The following is a 21,701-nucleotide window of genomic DNA, read 5'->3' on the forward strand; positions in this document are numbered from 1 at the left end:
TAAAATTTTAATTTTGCAATCTATTACTTCATTAAAAAACATACGCCGAAGTAAATTAATATCACTTAAAATTATAAGTGAAGCCCGATTTTTTAATTGATGAAGTCTAAAATGCATTTTACTTTGTTAGTTTTATAACCAAAATAGATAGCTATGTATTTCTTCTACAATAGTGATCACCGAAGTAAAAAATGACGAAATTTTTTAACACTTTTCTACTAGCTAGTGAAAGCCACTAAACTCATGGAATTAATATTACTTACTTGATATCGATTCTCTCATACGTGACTCATGTGACACAAATAAAACACATAACACACATTACACAGACATTAAAATCCATCTAGCTAATCAAACAAAAATAAGAAAAAAAAAAGTAGAATGACACTCGGTTTTTTTGTTTTGTTTTTTTTTTCTTTTTGAAAACTGAACTAAAAAACCGAATTTATGTGAACTCGAAACCCAAACTGGTCAAAACCACCAAACATGCTAGTCGTTTTTGTTTGGTTTTATCCTAAGTTGAAGCATCCCTTGGAAGAGGTTACAAAACTAAGAATTAAGAAATAAAGAAGAAAAGTGTTGATACATATTTATTACAAGACTTATGATATTTTATTACTCGAGTATACAAAATATTTATTAATCTCATGGTATTTTATTACACGAGTTACGATCGGTGCATTTTACCATAAATACATCTTTCACATGTGTGGTCCAAAAGTTCAATATCAGGGAGTCCAATCACCATATTTTTCTGTTTCAACAGTCTCAGTCCATGGTGGTTCAACTATCCATATCTCAAATTCCACAAAAATGATTCTTCTTTGTTCGGAGCCATTTTAATTTCCGCGATCAGTTTCTTATCTTTGTCCCTTATTTTACATTCACATTTTTCAAAATTAACTGAGTAACCATGCATTTTGAATTAATTGTCCAACACTCAATAAATTTGAAGTAAGATCAGGGACATATAGGATATTTTCAATAAATTTTGTGTTACTTCCCTTTGTCCTCACGGCTACAGTTCCTTTGCCTTCAATAGGTTGCAATTTTTCATCTCCCATCTTGACTTTCGATGGGAAATTTTCATCAAATTTGATAAAGTAATCCTTGTGACCTGTCATGTGATAACTGCAACTACTATCCAAGTACGACATATTCAAGGAATTATTTGTCATGTTCATACACGAATAAAACATGATTTTTTGATCGTTCTCCTCCTTGAAGTTGGCTTCGTTTCCTTCATTTTTTTGTCTGTGCCAACAGTCTTTATAAGAGTGATTTGGAATTTTACAAGTTTTGCATCTATCCCAACAATGTTTTGATTCATGACCCGGTTTCCGGCAAATAAAACACGAAGAGTTAAAATTGATATTACCACTGCCTCTTTGAATGTTTTTGAGTCGTGGTTTTCCTCTTTCTTGTCCATGGTATCGATAATTTTTTAACCCTCATTTTTGTTGAAATTATTGGGATGTGCTTGATTCTCTACCTTCATATTTTTTTCTTCTCCTTTTTTCTTCTCAGCCACAACATGTTCAAATTTTTGTGACAAAATCCGTAGGACTTTTTCAACAATTTTCTTGTCCTCGATGGTGTCTCCGTAACTTTTTATTTGATTGATTATTTCAACTACACGTGAAATAAATGTACGGATTTCTTCGTTATTTTTCATGGCTAAATTATCAAAATCTCGCCATAAAGATTGAAGCTTGATGGAGATAACTTCCTCGGACCCTTGAAAATCCATTTTTAAAATATCCCAGGCTTTTTTGCAATTTTCGACACCCATGATTCTAGAAAAAATGGATCAATTTACACCTTGTTGAGTGAACAATAAGGCTTTGGCATCTCTCCTGATATTTTTTCGGTACTCCTTTTGCTTTGCTTGAGTCCATGTGGCCAAGGCTTCGGCATCAGCGGGTTCTGGTATACCACTCTCTACTATCTCCCAAAGATCTTGAGAGATAAATAGAGTTTTCATCTGGACTCTCCAAAATTCATAACTTTTCCCATCAAATACTGATATGGGTGTAGTTAATGAATCTTTAGACATTTTGTCTCAGAATATTTTTGCAAAGGAGAAAATGAACGTGGATTTGATACCACAATTTTGTTGGGTACAATATATTCAATATTAAGAATTTGGAATTTGAATAAAATTTCTTCTCGACACGGATATGTATATTAAGCAAGTTCAACAGAGAATAAACAACCGAGAAGAACAAAAGAGATAATTGGAGAAGATAATTGGAGGAATTGAATTGAATTGTCTATCTTTGCATTAATCCATCAACGCCTTTTATAGGCAATTGGATACATGGAATTTGAAATCAATTCCAACACGTGCAAAAACATTGCCGTGTCAAATTTTATGATGGCTAGCCTATTGAACTCAACAGACACACATTGTCTACCTATTAAATGCTAGGGGACAAACTCTAAATACATGCATATGCATTTAATAACTTGAGCCTACTAATCAACTCACACAAATTTTGCTTATTGTGGCAATTTAGACAAATTCAAACATGCATACAAATTAATTTAATATTTCACAATATCTGCATTTGAGAGAATAGGTGTGAGAATGGGGGAGAGTCGATAAATTTTCAAGAAACGATGTATTTTTATCCGGTTCAACCTATTAATTCTTCACTTATAAATTAAAATTTTAATTTTGCAATCTATTACTTCATCAAAAAACTTACACCGAAGTAATATGTCACTTAAAATTATAAGTGAAGCTCGATTTTTTAATTGATGAAGTCTAAAATGCATTTTACTTCGTTAGTTTTATAAGCACAATAAATAACTATGTATTACTTCAGCAATAGTTATCACCGAAGTAAAAAATGACGAAGTCTTTTAACAATTTTCAATTAGTGAAAGCCACTAAACTCATGGAATATTACTTACTTGATACCGATTCTCTCATATCATACGTGACTCATGTGACACAAATAAAACACATAACACACATTACACGCACATAAAACCCATCTAATCAAACAAAAATAAGGAAAAAAATAAAGTAGAATGACACTCGGTTTTTTTTGTCTTGTTTTTTTTTTTGTTTTTCTTTTTGAAAACTGAACTGGAAAACCGAATTTATGTGAACTTGAAACCCAAACAGGACCACCGAACATGCATATGTTAGTCGTTTTTGTTTGGTACATTTTATCCTAAGTTGAAGAATCCCTTGGAACAGGTTACAAAACTAAGAATTAAGAAATAAAGAAGAAAAGTGTTACGCCTTAAACGCATACAAATCTCGTGTTATGAGATTAATGTTTTTAATGCATTAACAAGTCTCATAATATTATGTTTTGATGATTACAAAACTCGGTTAATTGTTACTAACCATTTAAAGTGAGATTTTGCAGATTAGAATTTATTGACAAATAAATTGTTGGAAGTTATTTTGAAGCTATACATGTATTTATAAAGTCTTTTATTGCTCATTGAATGGATGGAACATTGTTAAGAGATATGAAAAAAAAAGAGAAGAAGAATCCAAAGTATGGAGCAGCAACTTCCGAAAATTACTGGGAATTTTCTAGGCATTTAAATCCGATCTCCACCTGTCATAATCGTGATGAAGAAGTTTTACATGTGTTGTCCAAATTTGAGAGCAATCCAACGGCTAGATATGGAGTTATGATTTTTCCACAAAAATTGTGCAGTACCTATTTCTGCAGAACTTGTAGTGAAAAATGAAGAATCAACTTCTGAAAATTACTGGACGTGCTTGAGACATCAAAATCAAATCTCCACCGATCAAAATCACTATCAGGATGTTTTCAAACTTATATCAAAATTTCATATCAATCCAACGGCTAGATATGAAGTTATGATTTTTCTACAAAGATTGCACAGTACTTATTTCTGCAGAACATGAAGCAAATTATGAAGATTCAATTTCAGAAATTAACTGGGATTGTTTGAGACATCCAAATCACATCTCCACCGATCAGATCAATCCAACGGATGGATATAGAGATATGAATTTTTCAAATTTGTTGCACAAAACAAGTTTGAAAACTTGATGAAGTGACTTCCGAAAATTACTGGAAATGTTTGACTCGATAGAATCAAATCTTCACCATTCAGATTGCAGATCCAGATGTTTTAAAGCTTTAGTTCAAATTTCAGATCAATCCAACGGTTAGATTTGAAGATATGATTTTTCCACAAAATCCACTCAGTGTTGGGAAAATGTAGGCAGCGGCGCCGAACACTTTTTGTCACTCCTTGACTTCTTACCACATGCTCCAAGCACTCAAATTAGATTCAAAACTTTGCCAACTATAAATAGAGGCCATCCAAGTTCATTTGGAGACATCCCAACTCATCTCTTCTCTCCTTTGCAAGCAATTTCTCACTATCAAAGTGTTTGTGTGATATATTTGAGAGTGTTTGTAAAAATAGTTTGTGAGTTGGTTGTGCTATTGCTGTAAACACTTGAGTGTGAAGCCAAGTGTGTTGTGCTATCGTTGTAAACACTTGTGTGTGAAGCCAAGTGTATTTTACGAGTGTTGAGGCTATCCTTGGAGCCCTTAAGGCCAAGAGTGTTGAGTTGTATCGGCGCGATGATCGTGTCAAGTTGTAAGGCTATCCTTGGAGCCATCAAGGCCAAGACGTTCGAAGTGCTAGTGGATCCTTGGTTAATCGACTTAACCAAGAAGGGGAGACGTAGACGATTTATCGTCGAACTTCCATAAACATCTCTTATCCCTTTTACTGCTTTATTTACATTACGCATTTATTTACCGCACTTATTATTTGATTGCTTAAGTCTTCCGCTTGCGTACTTGCATAATCGCTTTAAATTGCTAAAGTTGCCAATAGAACCTAAATCCCCCCCCATTAGGTTCTAACAAGTGGTATCAGAGCCATTTGAAAATACTTTTCAAATCCTTTTTATGGCAAACCTAGCGAGTGATTATGCTCAAGGGCAATCTACTAATCGTCCTCCTCTTTTTAATGACATAAACTACGGGTATTGGAAAAATCGTATGTCCCTATATATCCAATCCGTAGACTATGACCTATGGAAAGTGACAGTGAAAGGTCCCTATACACCTATGAAAATAGTTTATGGGGTTGAAATTCCTAAGGGAATGGATGACTTTTCAAAAGAGGACATGAAATTAATTTCGCAAAATGCTAAAGCTATGAATATCTTGCATTGTTCCTTAGATATGAACGAGTACAACCGGATATCGATGTGCTCATCCGCTAAAGAGATATGGGACAAGCTAGAGATATGTCACGAAGGCACCAACCAAGTGAAAGAGACAAAGATCGACTTACTCCAACTCAAATACGAAACATTTGAGATGGAATCCAATGAAGATGTTGACACCATGTTCCGAAGGCTTACTCAAATCATCAATGAGTTAGCACAATTGGGAGAACAATATCCTACAAAGCAAGTTTGGAGGAGCTCTTCGTGCCCTACCAAAAGAATGGGATGCAAAGAGAACCGCCATCATCGAATCCAACAAAGGGGACACTGCCGCCTATGATCTTGATCAACTACATGGGACCCTAAAAACCCATGAGTTAGAAGTGTCCACAAGAAAAGAATCAAAGAAAGAAGATGTCAAGCACAAAGGGATAGCCTTGACTACACAATTCGAAGAAGATGACGATGATGACATGGCTCTCTTCGCAAGAAAATTCAAGAAATTCATGCGAGGAAACAAATTCAAAAAGGACAAGAAACCTGAGAAAGAAGTGACCTGCTACAACTGTCAACAACAAGGTCACTATGCCAATGAATGCCCACTCAAGAAGAAAGTGGACAAAGGAAAGAAGAAAGCCCTACTAGCTACCTGGAGTGATAGCGACGACGACGATGAGGAAGCAAACCTCTGCTTAATGGCTAAAAGTGATGACATCGTCTCTGACGACGATGACGAGGTACCTACTTACGATGAACTCTTACATGCTTATAAAGATATGTTTGATATGGTTAAGGTTCTTAGAAAAGAGAATAGAAATCTTAAAAAGGAATTAGAAACTAAGGAGCATGATAACCTTAGACTTAAGGATGACTTAGATCACTTAGAAAAATCTTTCGATAAATTCAATGTGAGTAGCAATAAATTGAACAACCTACTTAGCATGCAGAAATGTAGCTTTGATAAGGGAGGAATAGGCTATGGTAAAAAGTCTATAGACTTTGCTAGTCTAATAGCTAAAGCTAAAATGAGATCACCCCCTACTTGTTCTTATTGTTGCAAATCTGGTCATGTTAGACATAAATGCAGATCATTGAAATATTAATATGTTCAAAAGAGCTATATGAAATGGAGGCCTAAGAGTACTTAACAACTCATTAGTCGGCATTATGAGATAACAATCTAAGGGAGTTCAATATAGACCGGCTTAAAAATGCCTTGACTTGCGGCTGGTCTCCCTGTTGAACATTGCTCTGTCCAAGGAAATAGGTTTTTAAAGTGGTCATATGCCCTACCTACTACTGGGAGCACTCTTAGAAAGTGGCGATGATGTTGCTATGAGAGACTGAACTCTTAGAAGTCTATTTTATATCTCTCTTTTCTAACATTGTGGACCCAAAAGAACTAAAGGGTACCAAAATCTCTTCTTGTAGGGAAATAGGAAAATTGTTCTCCCTAGCATATGGTATCTAGACAGTGGATGTTCTAGACATATGACGGGGAACAAAGAGCTACTTCAATCAGTCAAACCTAAGGAGAAGGGAACAGTCACCTTTGGAGACAACATCAAAGGAGTCATTGAAGGCATCGGCTCAATAGGTATATCTGAATCTTGCCTGATTGATGATGTACTCCTAGTGAAAGGGCTTAAGCATAATCTACTAAGCATAAGTCAATTGTGCGATAGAGGTTATGAATTCAAATTCACTCCCCAACACTGCACTGTATCATTTATTAGTGACAAATCCATAAATTTCAAAGGATATAGAAGTGAAAATGTTTACAAGGTTTCTTTAAACAATTTATCTTTATCAAATATTAAAAGCCTTGTATCCTTAAATGTTGATGACAACATTCTTTGGCATAGACGACTAGGTCATGTTGGTCCTAGTACCATAGAAAAACTTTTTAAACTTGATTTAGTTGTTGGTATGCCAAAACTCAATTTAAAATTAGATTCTATTTGTGATGCATGTCAACTTGGCAAACATACAAGGGAATCTTTTAAAAGCAAAAATTTTATATCAACTTCTATGCCCCTTGAACTTCTTCACCTAGATCTATGTGGTCCCTTGAGGAACGCTAGCCTAGGAGGGAAGCTTTATGCATTTGTCATTTTGGATGATTTCTCACGATTCACGTGGACATTGTTTTTAGCCCACAAAAATGATGCCTTTGATTATTTTAAAACTTTTGTGAAACGTGTTGAGAATGAAAAAAATCTTTCAATAAAGCAGATCCGTAGTGACCACGGAACTGAATTTCAAAATGAGAGTTTTTCAAACTTTTGTGAAGAGAAAGGCATCGGTCATAGTTTTTCTTATCCTAGGACTCCTCAACAAAACGGGGTCGTTGAGAGGAAAAATAGGACACTTGTGGAGATTGCGAGGACCATGATATGTGAGCATTCTCTACCAAAATATTTTTGGGCTGAAGCAATGAACACTGCCTGTTACATTATCAATCGCGTATCAATAAGGCCAATTCTCAAGAAAACTCCATATGAATTATGGAGAGGGAGAAAGCCTAACATTTCTTACTTTCGAGCTTTCGGTTCCAAATGCTACATACATAACAATGGTAAGGACAACCTTAGCAAATTTGATGCCAAATCCAACAAAGGTATCTTTCTCGGATATTCTACCTCAAGTAAGGCTTTTAGAGTTTTTAATAAACGTACTTTACTTGTTGAAGAATCTATGCATGTGATTTTTGATGAATCTATGTCTACTATTGTTCGCACTAACATTGATGATGTAGAATTACTCGAAGAAGAGTTGGCTTCCTCAAGCCTAAATGATATAGATGTTTCCGTTGAGGAAACACCACTTCCGAAGGATTGGACGCTTCACAAAGATCACCCAATGGATCTTATCATCGGAAGTCCTTCGAAGGGAGTAGCCACTTGTTCTTCTCTTAATAATATTTGCAATCATCTTGCTTTTGTTTCGCATGTTGAACCTAAGTGTATTGATGATGTTTTATTAGATGATTCTTGGATTATTGCTATGCAAGATGAGTTGAATGAGTTTAAACGCAATGATGTTTGGATTCTTGTTCCTAGGCCGCATGATAGATCTATCATTGGCACTAAATGGGTGTTTAGGAATAAACTTGATGAGCATGGCACTATCACTAGAAATAAAGCTAGGCTTGTTGCTAAAGGATATAGTCAAGAAGAAGGCATAGATTATGATGAAACTTATGCGCCTGTTGCCAGACTAGAATCCATTCGCATGCTACTTGCTTTTGCTTGCTCTAGAAATTTTAAGTTATTTTAAATGGATGTTAAAAGTGCCTTTCTTAATGGTGAATTGAAAGAAGAGGTTTATATTGAGCAACCTGATGGCTTTGTTGATCTTTCTTTGCCTGATCATGTGTTTAGACTAAACAAAGCATTGTATGGTTTGAAACAAGCTCCTCGAGCTTGGTATGATAAACTGTCTACTTTCTTGCTTTCAAATGGTTTTTCAAGAGGAAAGATCGACATTACCTTATTTACCAAGAATGTCAAAAATGATCTTTTGATCGTGCAAATTTATGTTGATGATATAATTTTTGGTTCTACTGACGAAACTCTTTGTCAAGATTTCTCCAAGCTTATGCAGGAACACTTTGAGATGAGCATGATGGGGGAACTTAACTATTTCCTCGGATTACAAATCAAACAGTGCAAGGATGGGTTCTTTGTGAACCAAAGAAAATACATCAAGGAGATTCTAAAGAAGTTTGGGATGGAGAACACAAAATCATCATCCACACCAATGAGCACAACAATCAGACTCGACAAGGATGAAAATGGTAAATCTGTAGATCAATCTTCCTTTCGTAGTATGATTGGCTCCTTATTATATGCTACTGCTAGTAGACCAGACATTATGTTTAGTGTTTGCTTGTGTGCACGATTTCAATCATGTCCAAAGGAATCACATTTGTTCGCCTTAAAACGCATTTTCAAATATCTTTCAAATACTCCAAATCTCGGCTTGTGGTATTCGAAAAATTCTTTCTTTGATTTAAAAGCTTATTGCGATGCCGACTTTGGTGGATATAAGGTGGATAGGAAAAGCACTAGTGGAACTTGTTTCTTTTTAGGAAACTGTTTAGTTTTTTGGTTTTCAAAAAAACAAAATTGTGTTGCGTTGTCAACGACCGAAGCCGAATATATGGCTGCCGGTAGTTGTTGTGCGCAAATTCTTTGGATGAAGCATCAATTGCTCGACTATGGCGTCTCTTTTTCAAAAATCCCTATTTTCTGTGACAACACTAGCGCCATTTGTCTTACAAAGAATCCGATTCAACATTCGCGTACCAAACATATTGACATTCGTCATCATTTTATTCGTGACCACATCGAACGAAATGAAGTTGAACTTCAATATGTTGACACGACAAATCAAATTGCCGATATTTTTACAAAACCACTAGATGAAAATACTTTTATTCGTTTGCGTGGTGAACTTGGCATGATTGAGTTGTAATCACTTGTTGACATATTCTAAAGATAATGACATATTAAGGGAGAGCTTAATATAAAATTCGAGCAACTTAATTTTGGATAATACAAATTAATTGTATTTATTCAATATTATACGCTCATATTTTGTTATTTATGTGAAATTTATGTGTTGCATTTTAGAAATCATATTTCAATTCTCATGTTTTTGCATACTTTTCCAGTCTTTTTGATTATCACAAAAAGGGGGAGAATTAGTTTGGTTAAATACTTTAACTAAAGGGGAGAGTTAGTATGGTTAAATGCATGAAGAATAAAATTGGTTATTTGATAAACATTTTCTTCTTAGCTAATTGTTTAATTTAGGGGGATTTTTATTCATGCAATTATATTGTGCAAATTTAAATTATTTATTTAATATTGTACATTTATTTCTCCTATTTAACCAAGTTTTGTGATCATCAAAAAGGGGGAGATCGTTACGCCTTAAACGCATACAAATCTCGTGTTATGAGATTAATGTTTTTAATGCATTAACAAGTCTCATAATATTATGTTTTGATGATTACAAAACTCGGTTAATTGTTACTAACCATTTAAAGTGAGATTTTGCAGATTAGAATTTATTGACAAATAAATTGTTGGAAGTTATTTTGAAGCTATACATGTATTTATAAAGTCTTTTATTGCTCATTGAATGGATGGAACATTGTTAAGAGATATGAAAAAAAAAGAGAAGAAGAATCCAAAGTATGGAGCAGCAACTTCCGAAAATTACTGGGAATTTTCTAGGCATTTAAATCCGATCTTCACCTGTCATAATCGTGATGAAGAAGTTTTACATGTGTTGTCCAAATTTGAGAGCAATCCAACGGCTAGATATGGAGTTATGATTTTTCCACAAAAATTGTGCAATACCTATTTCTGCAGAACTTGTAGTGAAGAATGAAGAATCAACTTCTGAAACTTACTGGACGTGCTTGAGACATCAAAATCAAATCTCCACCAATCAAAATCAATATCAGGATGTTTTCAAACTTATATCAAAATTTCATATCAATCCAACGTCTAGATATGAAGTTATGATTTTTCTACAAAGATTGCACAGTACTTATTTCTGCAGAACATGAAGCAAATTATGAAGATTCAACTTCAGAAATTAACTGGGATTGTTTGAGACATCCAAATCACATCTCCACCGATCAGATTCAAATTCAGGATGTTTTACAACCTCTGTCCAAATTTCAGATCAATCCAACGGATGGATATGGAGATATGAATTTTTCAAATATGTTGCACAGAACAAGTTCGAAAACTTGATGAAGTGACTTCCGAAAATTACTGGAAATTTTTGACTCGCTAGAATCAAATCTTCACCGTTCAAATTGAAGATCCAGATGTTTTAAAGCTTCAGTTCAAATTTCAGATCAATCCAACGGTTAGATTTGAAGATATGATTTTTCCACAAAATCCGCTCAGTGCTGGGAAAATGTAGGCAGCGGCGCCGAACACTTTTTGTCACTCCTTGACTTCTTACCACACGCTCCAAGCACTCAAATTAGATTCAAAACTTTGCCAACTATAAATAGAGGCCATCCAAGTTCATTTGGAGACATCCCAACTCATCTCTTCTCTCCTTTGCAAGCAATTTCTCACTATCAAAGTGTTTGTGTGATATATTTGAGAGTGTTTGTAAAAATAGTTTGTGAGTTGGTTGTGCTATTGCTGTAAACACTTGAGTGTGAAGCGAAGTGTGTTGTGCTATCGTTGTAAACACTTGTGTGTGAAGCCAAGTGTATTTTACGAGTGTTGAGGCTATCCTTGGAGCCCTTAAGGCCAAGAGTGTTGAGTTGTATCGGCGCGGTGATCGTGTCAAGTTGTAAGGCTATCCTTGGAGCCATCAAGACCAAGACGTTCGAAGTGCTAGTGGATCCTTGGTTAATCGACTTAACCAAGAAGGGAAGACGTAGACGATTTATCGTCGAACTTCCATAAACATCTCTTATCCCTTTTACTGCTTTATTTACATTACACATTTATTTACCGCACTTATTATTTGATTGCTTAAGTCTTCCGCTTGCGTACTTGCATAATCGCTTTAAATTGCTAAAGTTGCCAATAGAACCTAAATCCCTCCCCATTAGGTTCTAACAAAAAGTGTTGATACATATTTATTACAAGGCTTATGATATTTTATTACTCGAGTATATAAAATATTTATTAAGGCTCATGGTATTTTATTACACGAGTTACGATCGAGTATATTTGAGATTTGAGATTGGGTCAGACAATTTATGTAGAAAACTTGATTTGTTTATTTGAGATTTTCAAACTTGATTTGGTTTTATTGGTTATCGAATTTATATTTATCTTGTGAATTTCCTGGCCAGTTATTTTCTTGCATGTTAATTGATTCCAATTCGACAGAGGAGGTTTCGATTTTGATCACTTCGATATTCAACATAGTGTAAAACTAACTAGAAATAGAATTCGGTTTCATTATGCGGTTTGGGTGTAAACTGAATTTTCACAGTTATTCATGCATTCAAATTTGATTAGAATTACGAAAGATTAATCCGTCAAAATTTGAATAGGTTTGATTGTTCTAGAAATAGTCTTTTGAACAAACTAGGAAAATTCTTGTGAATTAAGATTAAGTCTGATGTCTTAAATCGACTGCTTGTTACATGAATTGTCTGGTACCTACGTGAGTCCTTGATCGAGTTTTTCCCAAATTTGAATTAAATCCAAATTTTCCTACTGTGTTTTAGTTAATTTAATTTTATTTGCAATTCTAATTATTAGTTTAAAATCTGAATCACTTTTATGCATTAGTCTAGATTAAGTAGGAATAAATATATTTTGGTATTCATATTTATACAGTTCCCTGTGGGTTCGGCATCTGGACATTTGTCCACTATATTATAACTTGACCTGGTACGCTTGCCAGTTGATTTTTATCATACCAATTTTAGCGGTCAAAACTCGAATCCACATCCAGTCGAAAGTAACCGTCAGGTGGGGGTTGCCACACAGTTGGAGATGTGTTCGTGACAAGGGTCTGAAAAAAAGTGCATTCCCTTATGGCTTGGCGATAATCCCCCAAATAAGCCGATGCACTAAGAGCTTGGGGTTTCAGCTCTTGATTTTATTTATCATGGACTGTCCGGCATCTCGCCCCCCATACCATCCAATCCTGGCATAAAAACTCCTCTATTTCTATCCGCTAGCTCCAAGTAATTCATAAGCCACAAGCAAACCCTTGGAAAATCATGACTACGAGACCGCTTATCCTCTCGTAAACCTAATTATCTCTCCAACACTAACGTACTACTAGACAATAAAAAAGGGCATGAGAAGTTGAGTCCTCTGGAATTTCACCAAGCGGGCAACAACCCATAACCGGCAGATGATGTTTTCTCAGATTTGGAGAGAATCAATCCCTAATCGATTTGCACATGGAGAGAATGAAGCACCAGATTTCCACTTGGAGAGAATGAAGCGGACGAAATCGATCTACACTTGAAGAGTGGAAGACTAAATCGATATATCTGCACTTGAGAGAATGGGTGTGAGAATGGGGGAGAGCTAGCCGATCAATTTTCAAGAAACAATGTATTTTTATCCGGTTCACCTATTACTTCTCCACTCATAAATTAAAATTTTAATTTTGCAATCTATTACTTCATTAAAAAACATACGCCGAAGTAAATTAATGTCACTTAAAATTATAAGTGAAGCCCGATTTTTTAATTGATGAAGTCTAAAATGCATTTTACTTCGTTAGTTTTATAACCAAAATAGATAGCTATGTATTTCTTCTACAATAGTGATCACCGAAGTAAAAAATGACGAAATTTTTTAACACTTTTCTACTAGCTAGTTAAAGCCACTAAACTCATGGAATTAATATTACTTACTTGATATCGATTCTCTCATACGTGACTCATGCGACACAAATAAAACACATAGCACACATTACACAGACATTAAAATCCATCTAGCTAATCAAACAAAAATAAGAAAAAAAAAATAAAGTAGAATGACACTCGGTTTTTTTGTTTTGTTTTTTTTTTCTTTTTTGAAAACTGAACTAAATTAAAACCGAATTTATGTGAACTCGAAACCCAAACCGGTTAAAACCACCAAACATGCTAGTCGTTTTTGTTTGGTTTTATCCTAAGTTGAAGCATCCCTTGGAAGAGGTTACAAAACTAAGAATTAAGAAATAAAGAAGAAAAGTGTTGATACATATAATTTATTACAAGGCTTATGATATTTTATTAGTCGAGTATATAAAATATTTATTAATCTCATGGTATTTTATTACAACGATCGAGTATATATAAAAATGAAAGCCATAGCTAGGTAGCCAGATGTATCAGTATAATGATCTGGTGCCATACTCCTTACTGAATATTATATTTATAGCATTTTCCCACAAGGTAAAGATCATTTTTTTTGGAAGTTGTAAGTCCAGGGAATAATTCCATGTCAACATCTTCCACCTTCATTCCATGAGGCAACTCCCAGTCAAATGAGTAGAGAAGATTGGAAAGTGCAAGCTCCACACTTGCGATACCAAAATTCATCCCAGGGCATCCTCTTCTACCCGATCCAAACGGAAGCAACCCAAAATCGTGCCCTCTGTAGTCGATATTACTATTCAAGAATCGATCGGGCATAAACTCAGTAGGACTTTCCCAATATTCGGGATCTAATCCGATTGCATGGAAATTCACATACGCCATGGTTTTAGCTGGGATTTCATACCCATCTATCGTGCACTTTTCCATGGTTTCTCTTGGGACGGAGAGTGGAATTGGAGGAAACAATCTTAGTGTTTCTTTGATGATTGCTTTTAGATAAGGAAGATGTTGGATGTCGTCTTCATCTACGACACCTTTGGCTCCTACTACATTTCGGACTTCTTCTTGTGCTTTCTTCATTGCTTGGGGTTTCTTGATGAGAGCCGTCATGGCCCAAACGATCAACGATGCACTTGTATCGGTTCCACCAAATACGTTCTACATACAAAAAATTATATATGATTTGAAGAGTAATCATGTGCAATTAAAATCATAAAAAGAATCGATCAAGAATCTTGTGAAGTTGGAAAAGCGAAGCTAGATTTGAAAATCATACGTACCATGAGAATTCCCTTCATATTTTCCCATTCAATAGGGAATGCAGCAGCTTGGTCTTGTTTCAAATTAATCATCAAATCAAGAATGTCCCCTTTCATTGTCTCAGGGCGATTTGGATCGAGATGATCTTGTATAAGTTCTTGAAAAAACCTATCCAAATCCCCAAGATTCTTGTTGAGTCTTGAAATCATCCCGGTTAATTTATCAATCCAACCCAAGAAAGGAAAATAATCACCAAAAAAGAAAGCTATTGATAGTTCTTGAGCTTGTTTAAAAACATCACTGAATTTTCTTTTACCCAATTCGTCGTACTCTTTCCCGAATGCAGCTCGACATATGATCCTATTAGTTAAAAAATAGGCAGCCTGGCTCAAGTTTATCACCTGGGACGAATGGGATTTCTCCATCATGTCTTTGATCATTAGCGAAACTTTTTCTTTTCGAATAGGAAGAAATGAAGCCACCTGCTTAACACTAAACAGATGAATCACGCCCAGTCTCCTCATTTCCCTCCAAGTTTCGCTGTAATTAGAGAAAGCAATATCATGGCCATTGTAAGAATACGTTTTTAATCCAATAAGTGGTGGCCTGCCTGAGAGTGCTAGGTCATTTTTTGTCAAGGCTATTTTGGCTACTCTTGCAGAAGAAATTATGATCATGGGTCGGAAACCAAATCTCAACGACATGAGGGGGCCGTATTTTTCGGCGAGTTGGTGGAGATAGACGTGGGGATGCACCGTGTCGATCTCATGCAAGTTTCCGATCAACGGAAGCCCTTTGGGACCTGGTGGGAGGACACTGCTTTTCTTGCCAATTTTAGATTTCAAGAGATAACTGAAAACAATGATGATTGAGAAAGACAGAGCTAGGAGTAGAAAATACATGATATTAATCATGTTCAAATGTTTTAATTTGTCAAGGTGTTCTTATTCCTACTTTGATGGTGTTATTTATAGAGAGAGGGTACTCTTATCAAGAATGAATTGTGTGATTTGTGGGGTTTTTTTTTTTTTTTTAAAATATGTTTGGAGTAAATTTTTTTAAAAAGGGTTGACCCCGAAGGGTCATGCGGTGGATAAATTGAGGGATGTGCACGAGCGGCAGGGACCTGAACATGACCCAAAACCCAGAGCATACCCCCACAATATTTCAGCAGATAATATGCTCCACACGAGGATCGAACCCGCAACGCTGGGGAATTTCTTCCCACGCCATCTCAGGCCTTACCAACTCTCCTATGCCCCTGTGGGCGTAAATGTTTTTAATTTTAATAATAATAATTGTAGTATGTATTATTTTTGGTAAATTTTGGCAAGTAATCTAGTCATCCTTGCAATTGATAATATGATCTGGACGATTAATGATATGATTTAATTTTGGTCATACATGGATATTGAATCTTTTCCATATTCTCAATTGTGAGATATCGTAATGTATATTTTATCATCTGAAAATTAAATAAGAGTTTTAGTCCTTGAATTAATGTTGCATGACTTACCTTAACTAATGAGATTTTTTAATTGTGTCCATGTTGTATACAACTAATAACTAATTTTTGAACAATATTATGTCCAATGTACAAAAATAATCATTTATTAATTTATAATCAGCAAGATTCCATGATTTTTTTTTGGAAAAATCCCAACTCAATGTTGGTTTCTTAGTCTAACATGGACCCGTGTTCAAAAAAACGCGATAATAAATGCATATCGTGCAATTATCGTGCAATTATAAATGCATATCGTGCAATTATTATAAAAAGTGATGAAATAGACACCTATTATATATATTTAATTTTATAAGGTGAAATGCATATTTTCGACACTTCATGTAAGGTTCTGGTTTGGGAAAAATAAAACTCTTTAATCATATAACTGATCGTTGAATTGTTTGTGCCAAAAAGCACACATTCATTGAATTTTTCGTACGGTCACGCATTAATTAATATGACAAACATCCAAGAGAGATTCATTTTCAAACCAATTTTCCATGTTAAAAAATTAAGTATCTTTACACGTGATCCATCTTTATCAAAACGTGGTGGAAATGGAATGGCAGAAAAAGAAGACCGAAATTTGGAAAATTGGTCCAATTTTGATTTTATAGTCTAGTCAAATTTAATATTAATGCAATTGCTTTGCATCTTCTAAAATTTCATTCCTTCTTTCCAAAGTGTGCTCATGAGGTGCGCCAAATATTAATGATTTATATTGTTTAGATGTCTCACATCGATCGAATATAGTTATTAGAAATTTCATATATAGATCTAGACAATCCTTATTGAGTTAGAGTCAAATCCAATTCTTAACATGATATCAAACAGCGTTAGGAGTAGAAAAAACATGGTATTAATCACGTTCAAATGTTTTAATTTGTCAAGGTGGATTGTGTTCTTATTCCTACTTTGATAGTGTTATTTATAGAATGTTTTAATTTGTCAAGGTGGATTGTGTTCTTATTCCTACTTTGATAGTGTTATTTATAGAGAGAGGGTCTGATCAAGAATGAATTGTGATTTGTGGGATTTTTTATAAATATGTTTGGAGTAAATTTTTTTAATTTTAATAATAATAATATTAATTGTAGTATGTATTATTTTGGTAAATTTTGGCAAGTACTCTAGTCATCCTTGCAATTGATAAAAAACAAAAAACAAAAAACTGTACACATGGTTGTAGAATGCAGCCTCTAAACTTATATATCTGGACGATTAATGATCTTGGGAAAATGATATCTACTGATTTTGGTCATATATGGCCTATGGATATTAATGAATATTTCGTATTCTCGATTGCGGTTCAATTTCAGTTACCTAGTACTTGTTTCTCTTCTTCTTTTTTTCTCTTATTCTTTTCAAGATAGGTATTAATTATTGGTTCTTAAAGTCTATGTCATAATATTTTATTAGTCGTCGTGACACACTACGATGTATATGTAATATATGTACAAATTTAAATATAAATGATAGATACAACGATATGGAATGAAATATTAATATATTCTTCTTTTAGAAGTGAGCTTCACACACACACACACACAAGAAATTCGTCATTATTTTGTAATACATTATATCGCACATGATAAAAATTGAAGATTTTAGATGGGGTTATAAATTATAATGAGATACATTGACTCTTATAACAACTTAAGTTTAACATTTTCTTAAAGGGACGGAATATACGAAATACTTACCATATGTGTATATGTGCAATCGCATTTGTGCAAGTCTAGGTCCGAGGAGTGATATGGTTTTATTTAATATTTAGGAACGACACTGCCTAATCTTGTTAAATTGAGTTCAGTTGTGGTTGCCAACAAAACTCTTTTTTTCTCGACTGTCCATGTCAATGGACCAATAAATGTACGGAATGAGGTCAATTTAAATATTAGAACAATGTTTCAAAATGGCTAAACTGTTGTGGGGAGGAGATGACAAAAATGTAATAACTCGAGTGTTTGTTTATGGATGTTCGGAGACTGAACTGCTCCAAAGGACTTACTCAACTGCCTATCCCAGAACTCTTAGTACTTTGACTGAATGCAGCGCTTGACTGATTCATTACATGGAGGTTTTAAGAACCTCAATTGATCTATTATAAAGATATTACAATTCTATACAGGCCTAGCGCAAATTGATCCTAAAATTGATCAAATATAGTCTATGAAGTGTGTTCTTGATCAGTTGATTAGTGGACTGCTATGGTATGCGAGAGTGATCTTGATGTTTCTTGTGTTCACTCAACCGTGTTCAAACTTTTTTTCACCATACTCTGTCTCACGTTGGCTTCAAATGATATTCTATTTATAATCTTTCAACTCCAACAGTAACTTGATTTGAATTTTAGCCGTTGGAAATCTTGTCTTGTAGTGACCCGTCCTGTAATCACATACTAATATAAACTTAAGCGTGCAATTAAAACTTAAACAATCAATAATCAGAGAAAACTGTGGAAACTTAAAACAAATACTAACCCAAAAGAATACAACCGATAAATAATTGCATCCCAAAATAATATACAACTCAATCGTAAATTCAACACAAGAGAGTTAATCCTAACTTACTCTGCTGGCACCAACTAAAAACTTGTCCCCTAACCTGGAAGTATGCAACTTCCCCGTGGAATGAGGTGTTTAATAAAAATACATGGACGTGAGCTAACAACGCTCAGTACAGATGTATGAGTATGCACATGCTATGAATATATAATGCAAGTGAAAAGTACCGAGAACCGATTAATATCACTGCTTAGTCAAAGGCGCCATCATATGTATTACGCTGGGCTATCGCATCAGGAGCCACTATCATACCATAAACCATGGACATAACCGGATCCAAAAGTCCATGGAATCCAACCACAAAATATAATGGGGCTGAAAAACCCCTCTACAGGTTATAACAATGGTAAAAAGATCAACATGATAATGCATGCAGCATAATATCTGTGACATAATCAATACACATATCAGTAATGCCACATAAAATATGCATACTCAATCAGGGTATCTCGGATAGTATGTATGTACCTCATATCATGCAACTCAAGCAATCTAGCCACTCAGGGACTCAAGTCCAAACCTATAAACATATAATCATCATATCACCTTGAGTTATTCACTCCCAAAAAAATCATTAATAAGTCTCGAGGTTAATTAACTATTTATTTTTTGTAGAAATTTAATTTTCCAATAAAAAGTTAATTATTTTTTTATTGATATTTAATATCATTTTGCACTTTCCATAATTTGAGGGTCAATAAATTTAAGTGTCTACACACCTATAGCTTACTAAAAGCCTTAATTAGACTAATAGCTATTCACATAAACTAATCTGAGTTTAGTAGTATACCTGCATCCGTCATCAGTCCGTTGATGATGACTACTTCAAAACTTAGGATCTACTGCACTGCGACTTAATTAATGTTGCATGACTTACCTTAACTAATGAGGATTTTTAATTGTGTCCATGTTGTATACAACTAATAACTAATTTTGATTTTTGAATTGTGTCCATGTTGTATACAACTAATAACCAATTTTTGAATAATATATATTATGTCCAATGTACAAAAATGATCAATTATTAATTAATTTATAATCAGCAAGATTCCATGATTTTTTTTGGAGAAATCTCAACTCGATGTTGGTTTCTTAGTCGTAAAATGGACTCGTGTTCAAAAAATCGCAATAGTAAATACACATTGTGAAATTATTATAAAAAGTGAAGGACTGGAACACCTATTATATTTAATTTTTATAAGGTGAAATGCATATTTTCGACACTTCACGTAAAGTTCCGGTTTGGGAAAAATTACTCTTTAATCATATAACTGATCGTTGAATTGTTTGTGTCAAGAAGCACACATTCATTGAATTTTAAGTACGGTAGTTGTTTGTGTCAAGAAGCACACATTCATTGAATTTTAAGTACGGTCACACATTAATTAATATGACAAACATCCAAGAGAGAATCATTTTCAAACCAATTTTTCATGTAAAAATTAAGTATCTTTGCACGTGATCCATCTTTATCAAAACGTGGTGGAAATGTAATAGCAGAAAAAGAAGACCGAATTTGTGAAAATTGGTCCAATTTTGATTTTATAGTCTAGTCAAATTTAATATTAATGCAATTGCTTTGCTTCTTCTATATTCATTCCTTCTGTCCCAAGTGTGCTGATGAGGTGCGCCAAATATTAATGGTTTATATTGTTAAGATGTCTCACGTCGATTAGATACAGTTATTTGGTATTTCATATATAGACCTGGACAATCCTCATCGAGTTAGAGTTGAGTCCAATTTTTAACATGGTATCAGAAATCGTTAGGAGTAGAAAAGACATGGTATTAATCATATTAAAACGTTTTAATTTGTCAAGGTGGATTGTGTTCTAATTCCAACTTTGATAGTGTTATTTATAGAGAGAGGGTTTGATCAAGAAGGATTGTGATTTGTGGGATTTTTTTATAAATGTTTGGAGTAAATTTTTTTAATTTAAATAATAATAATAAATATAATAATAATAAAAAAAAATAATAATTGTAGTATGTATTATTTTTGTAAATTTTGGCAAATACTCTCATGCTTGCAATTGATAAAAAAAATGTACACGTGATTGTAGAATGCAGCCTCTAAAATTATATATCTAGACGATTAATGATCTTGAGAAAATGACATCTACTGTTTTTGTCATACATTCTCAATTGCGGTTCAATTTCTGCTAGTACTTGTTCCTCTTCTTCTTTTTCTGGTATTAATTATTGGTTCTTAAAGTCTATGTCATAATATTTTATTAGTCGTCGTGACACACTGCGATATATGTGTGATATATGTACAATATAATACAAATTTAAATATAAATGTTAGATACAACGATAAGGAATGAAATATTAATATATTATTCTTTTAGAAGTGAGCTTCATAAACATAAAAAAAATAATAAATTCGTCATTATTTTGTGATATATTTTATCGCACATGATAAAAATTGAAGATTTTAGATGGGGTTACAAATTATAATGAGATACAATTGACTTTTATAACAATTTAAGTTTAACATTTTCTTAAAGGGACGGCGGATACGAAATACTTACCATATGTGTATATGTGCAATCGCATTTGTGCAAGTCTAGGTCCAAGGAGTGATATGTTTTTATTTAATATTTAGGAACGACACTGCATAATCTTGTTAAATTGAGTTCAGTTGTGGTTGCCAACAGAACTCTTTCTTTCTCGACTGTCCATTTCAATGGACCAACAAATCTATATCTATACCTATATAAAAGTGTGAATAAAAGGTCAAAGTTTTACAATTGTGAAATAACAACTTTGTCCTTTTCTTTATACCATAAGTAAAATCATATAAAAATATATAGGGTTATAAAAGTAAAAACAACATTTTGGTTAGGGCAT

General features: G+C 34.0%; 1 protein-coding gene across 1 annotated transcript; it reads right to left on the reverse strand.

The window, feature by feature from the left end:
- Positions 1 to 13,882: 13,882 nt before the first annotated feature.
- Positions 13,883 to 15,698, reverse strand: LOC140866438 (cytochrome P450 83B1-like). The gene is made up of 2 exons (XM_073271424.1): positions 14,795 to 15,698; positions 13,883 to 14,672 (listed from the first exon to the last, which is right to left on the reverse strand). Exons 1-2 carry the CDS (start codon positions 15,686 to 15,688, stop codon positions 14,055 to 14,057), a joined length of 1,512 nt encoding a protein of 503 aa, XP_073127525.1. The 5' UTR covers positions 15,689 to 15,698; the 3' UTR covers positions 13,883 to 14,054.
- Positions 15,699 to 21,701: the final 6,003 nt, after the last annotated feature.

This window comes from Henckelia pumila, chromosome 4 (assembly GCF_033568475.1).
Source record: "Henckelia pumila isolate YLH828 chromosome 4, ASM3356847v2, whole genome shotgun sequence".
In the NCBI taxonomy this organism is placed as follows: Eukaryota; Viridiplantae; Streptophyta; class Magnoliopsida; order Lamiales; family Gesneriaceae; genus Henckelia; species Henckelia pumila.

Excerpts from the sequence above, each read along its gene's own strand:
- LOC140866438 (XM_073271424.1), bottom strand. The coding sequence starts at position 15,688 with ATGATTAATATCATGTATTTTCTACTCCTAGCTCTGTCTTTCTCAATC. Across the intron at positions 14,673-14,794 it reads ATATGAAGGGAATTCTCATG|AACGTATTTGGTGGAACCGA; the intron begins GTACGTATGATT and ends TTTTGTATGTAG.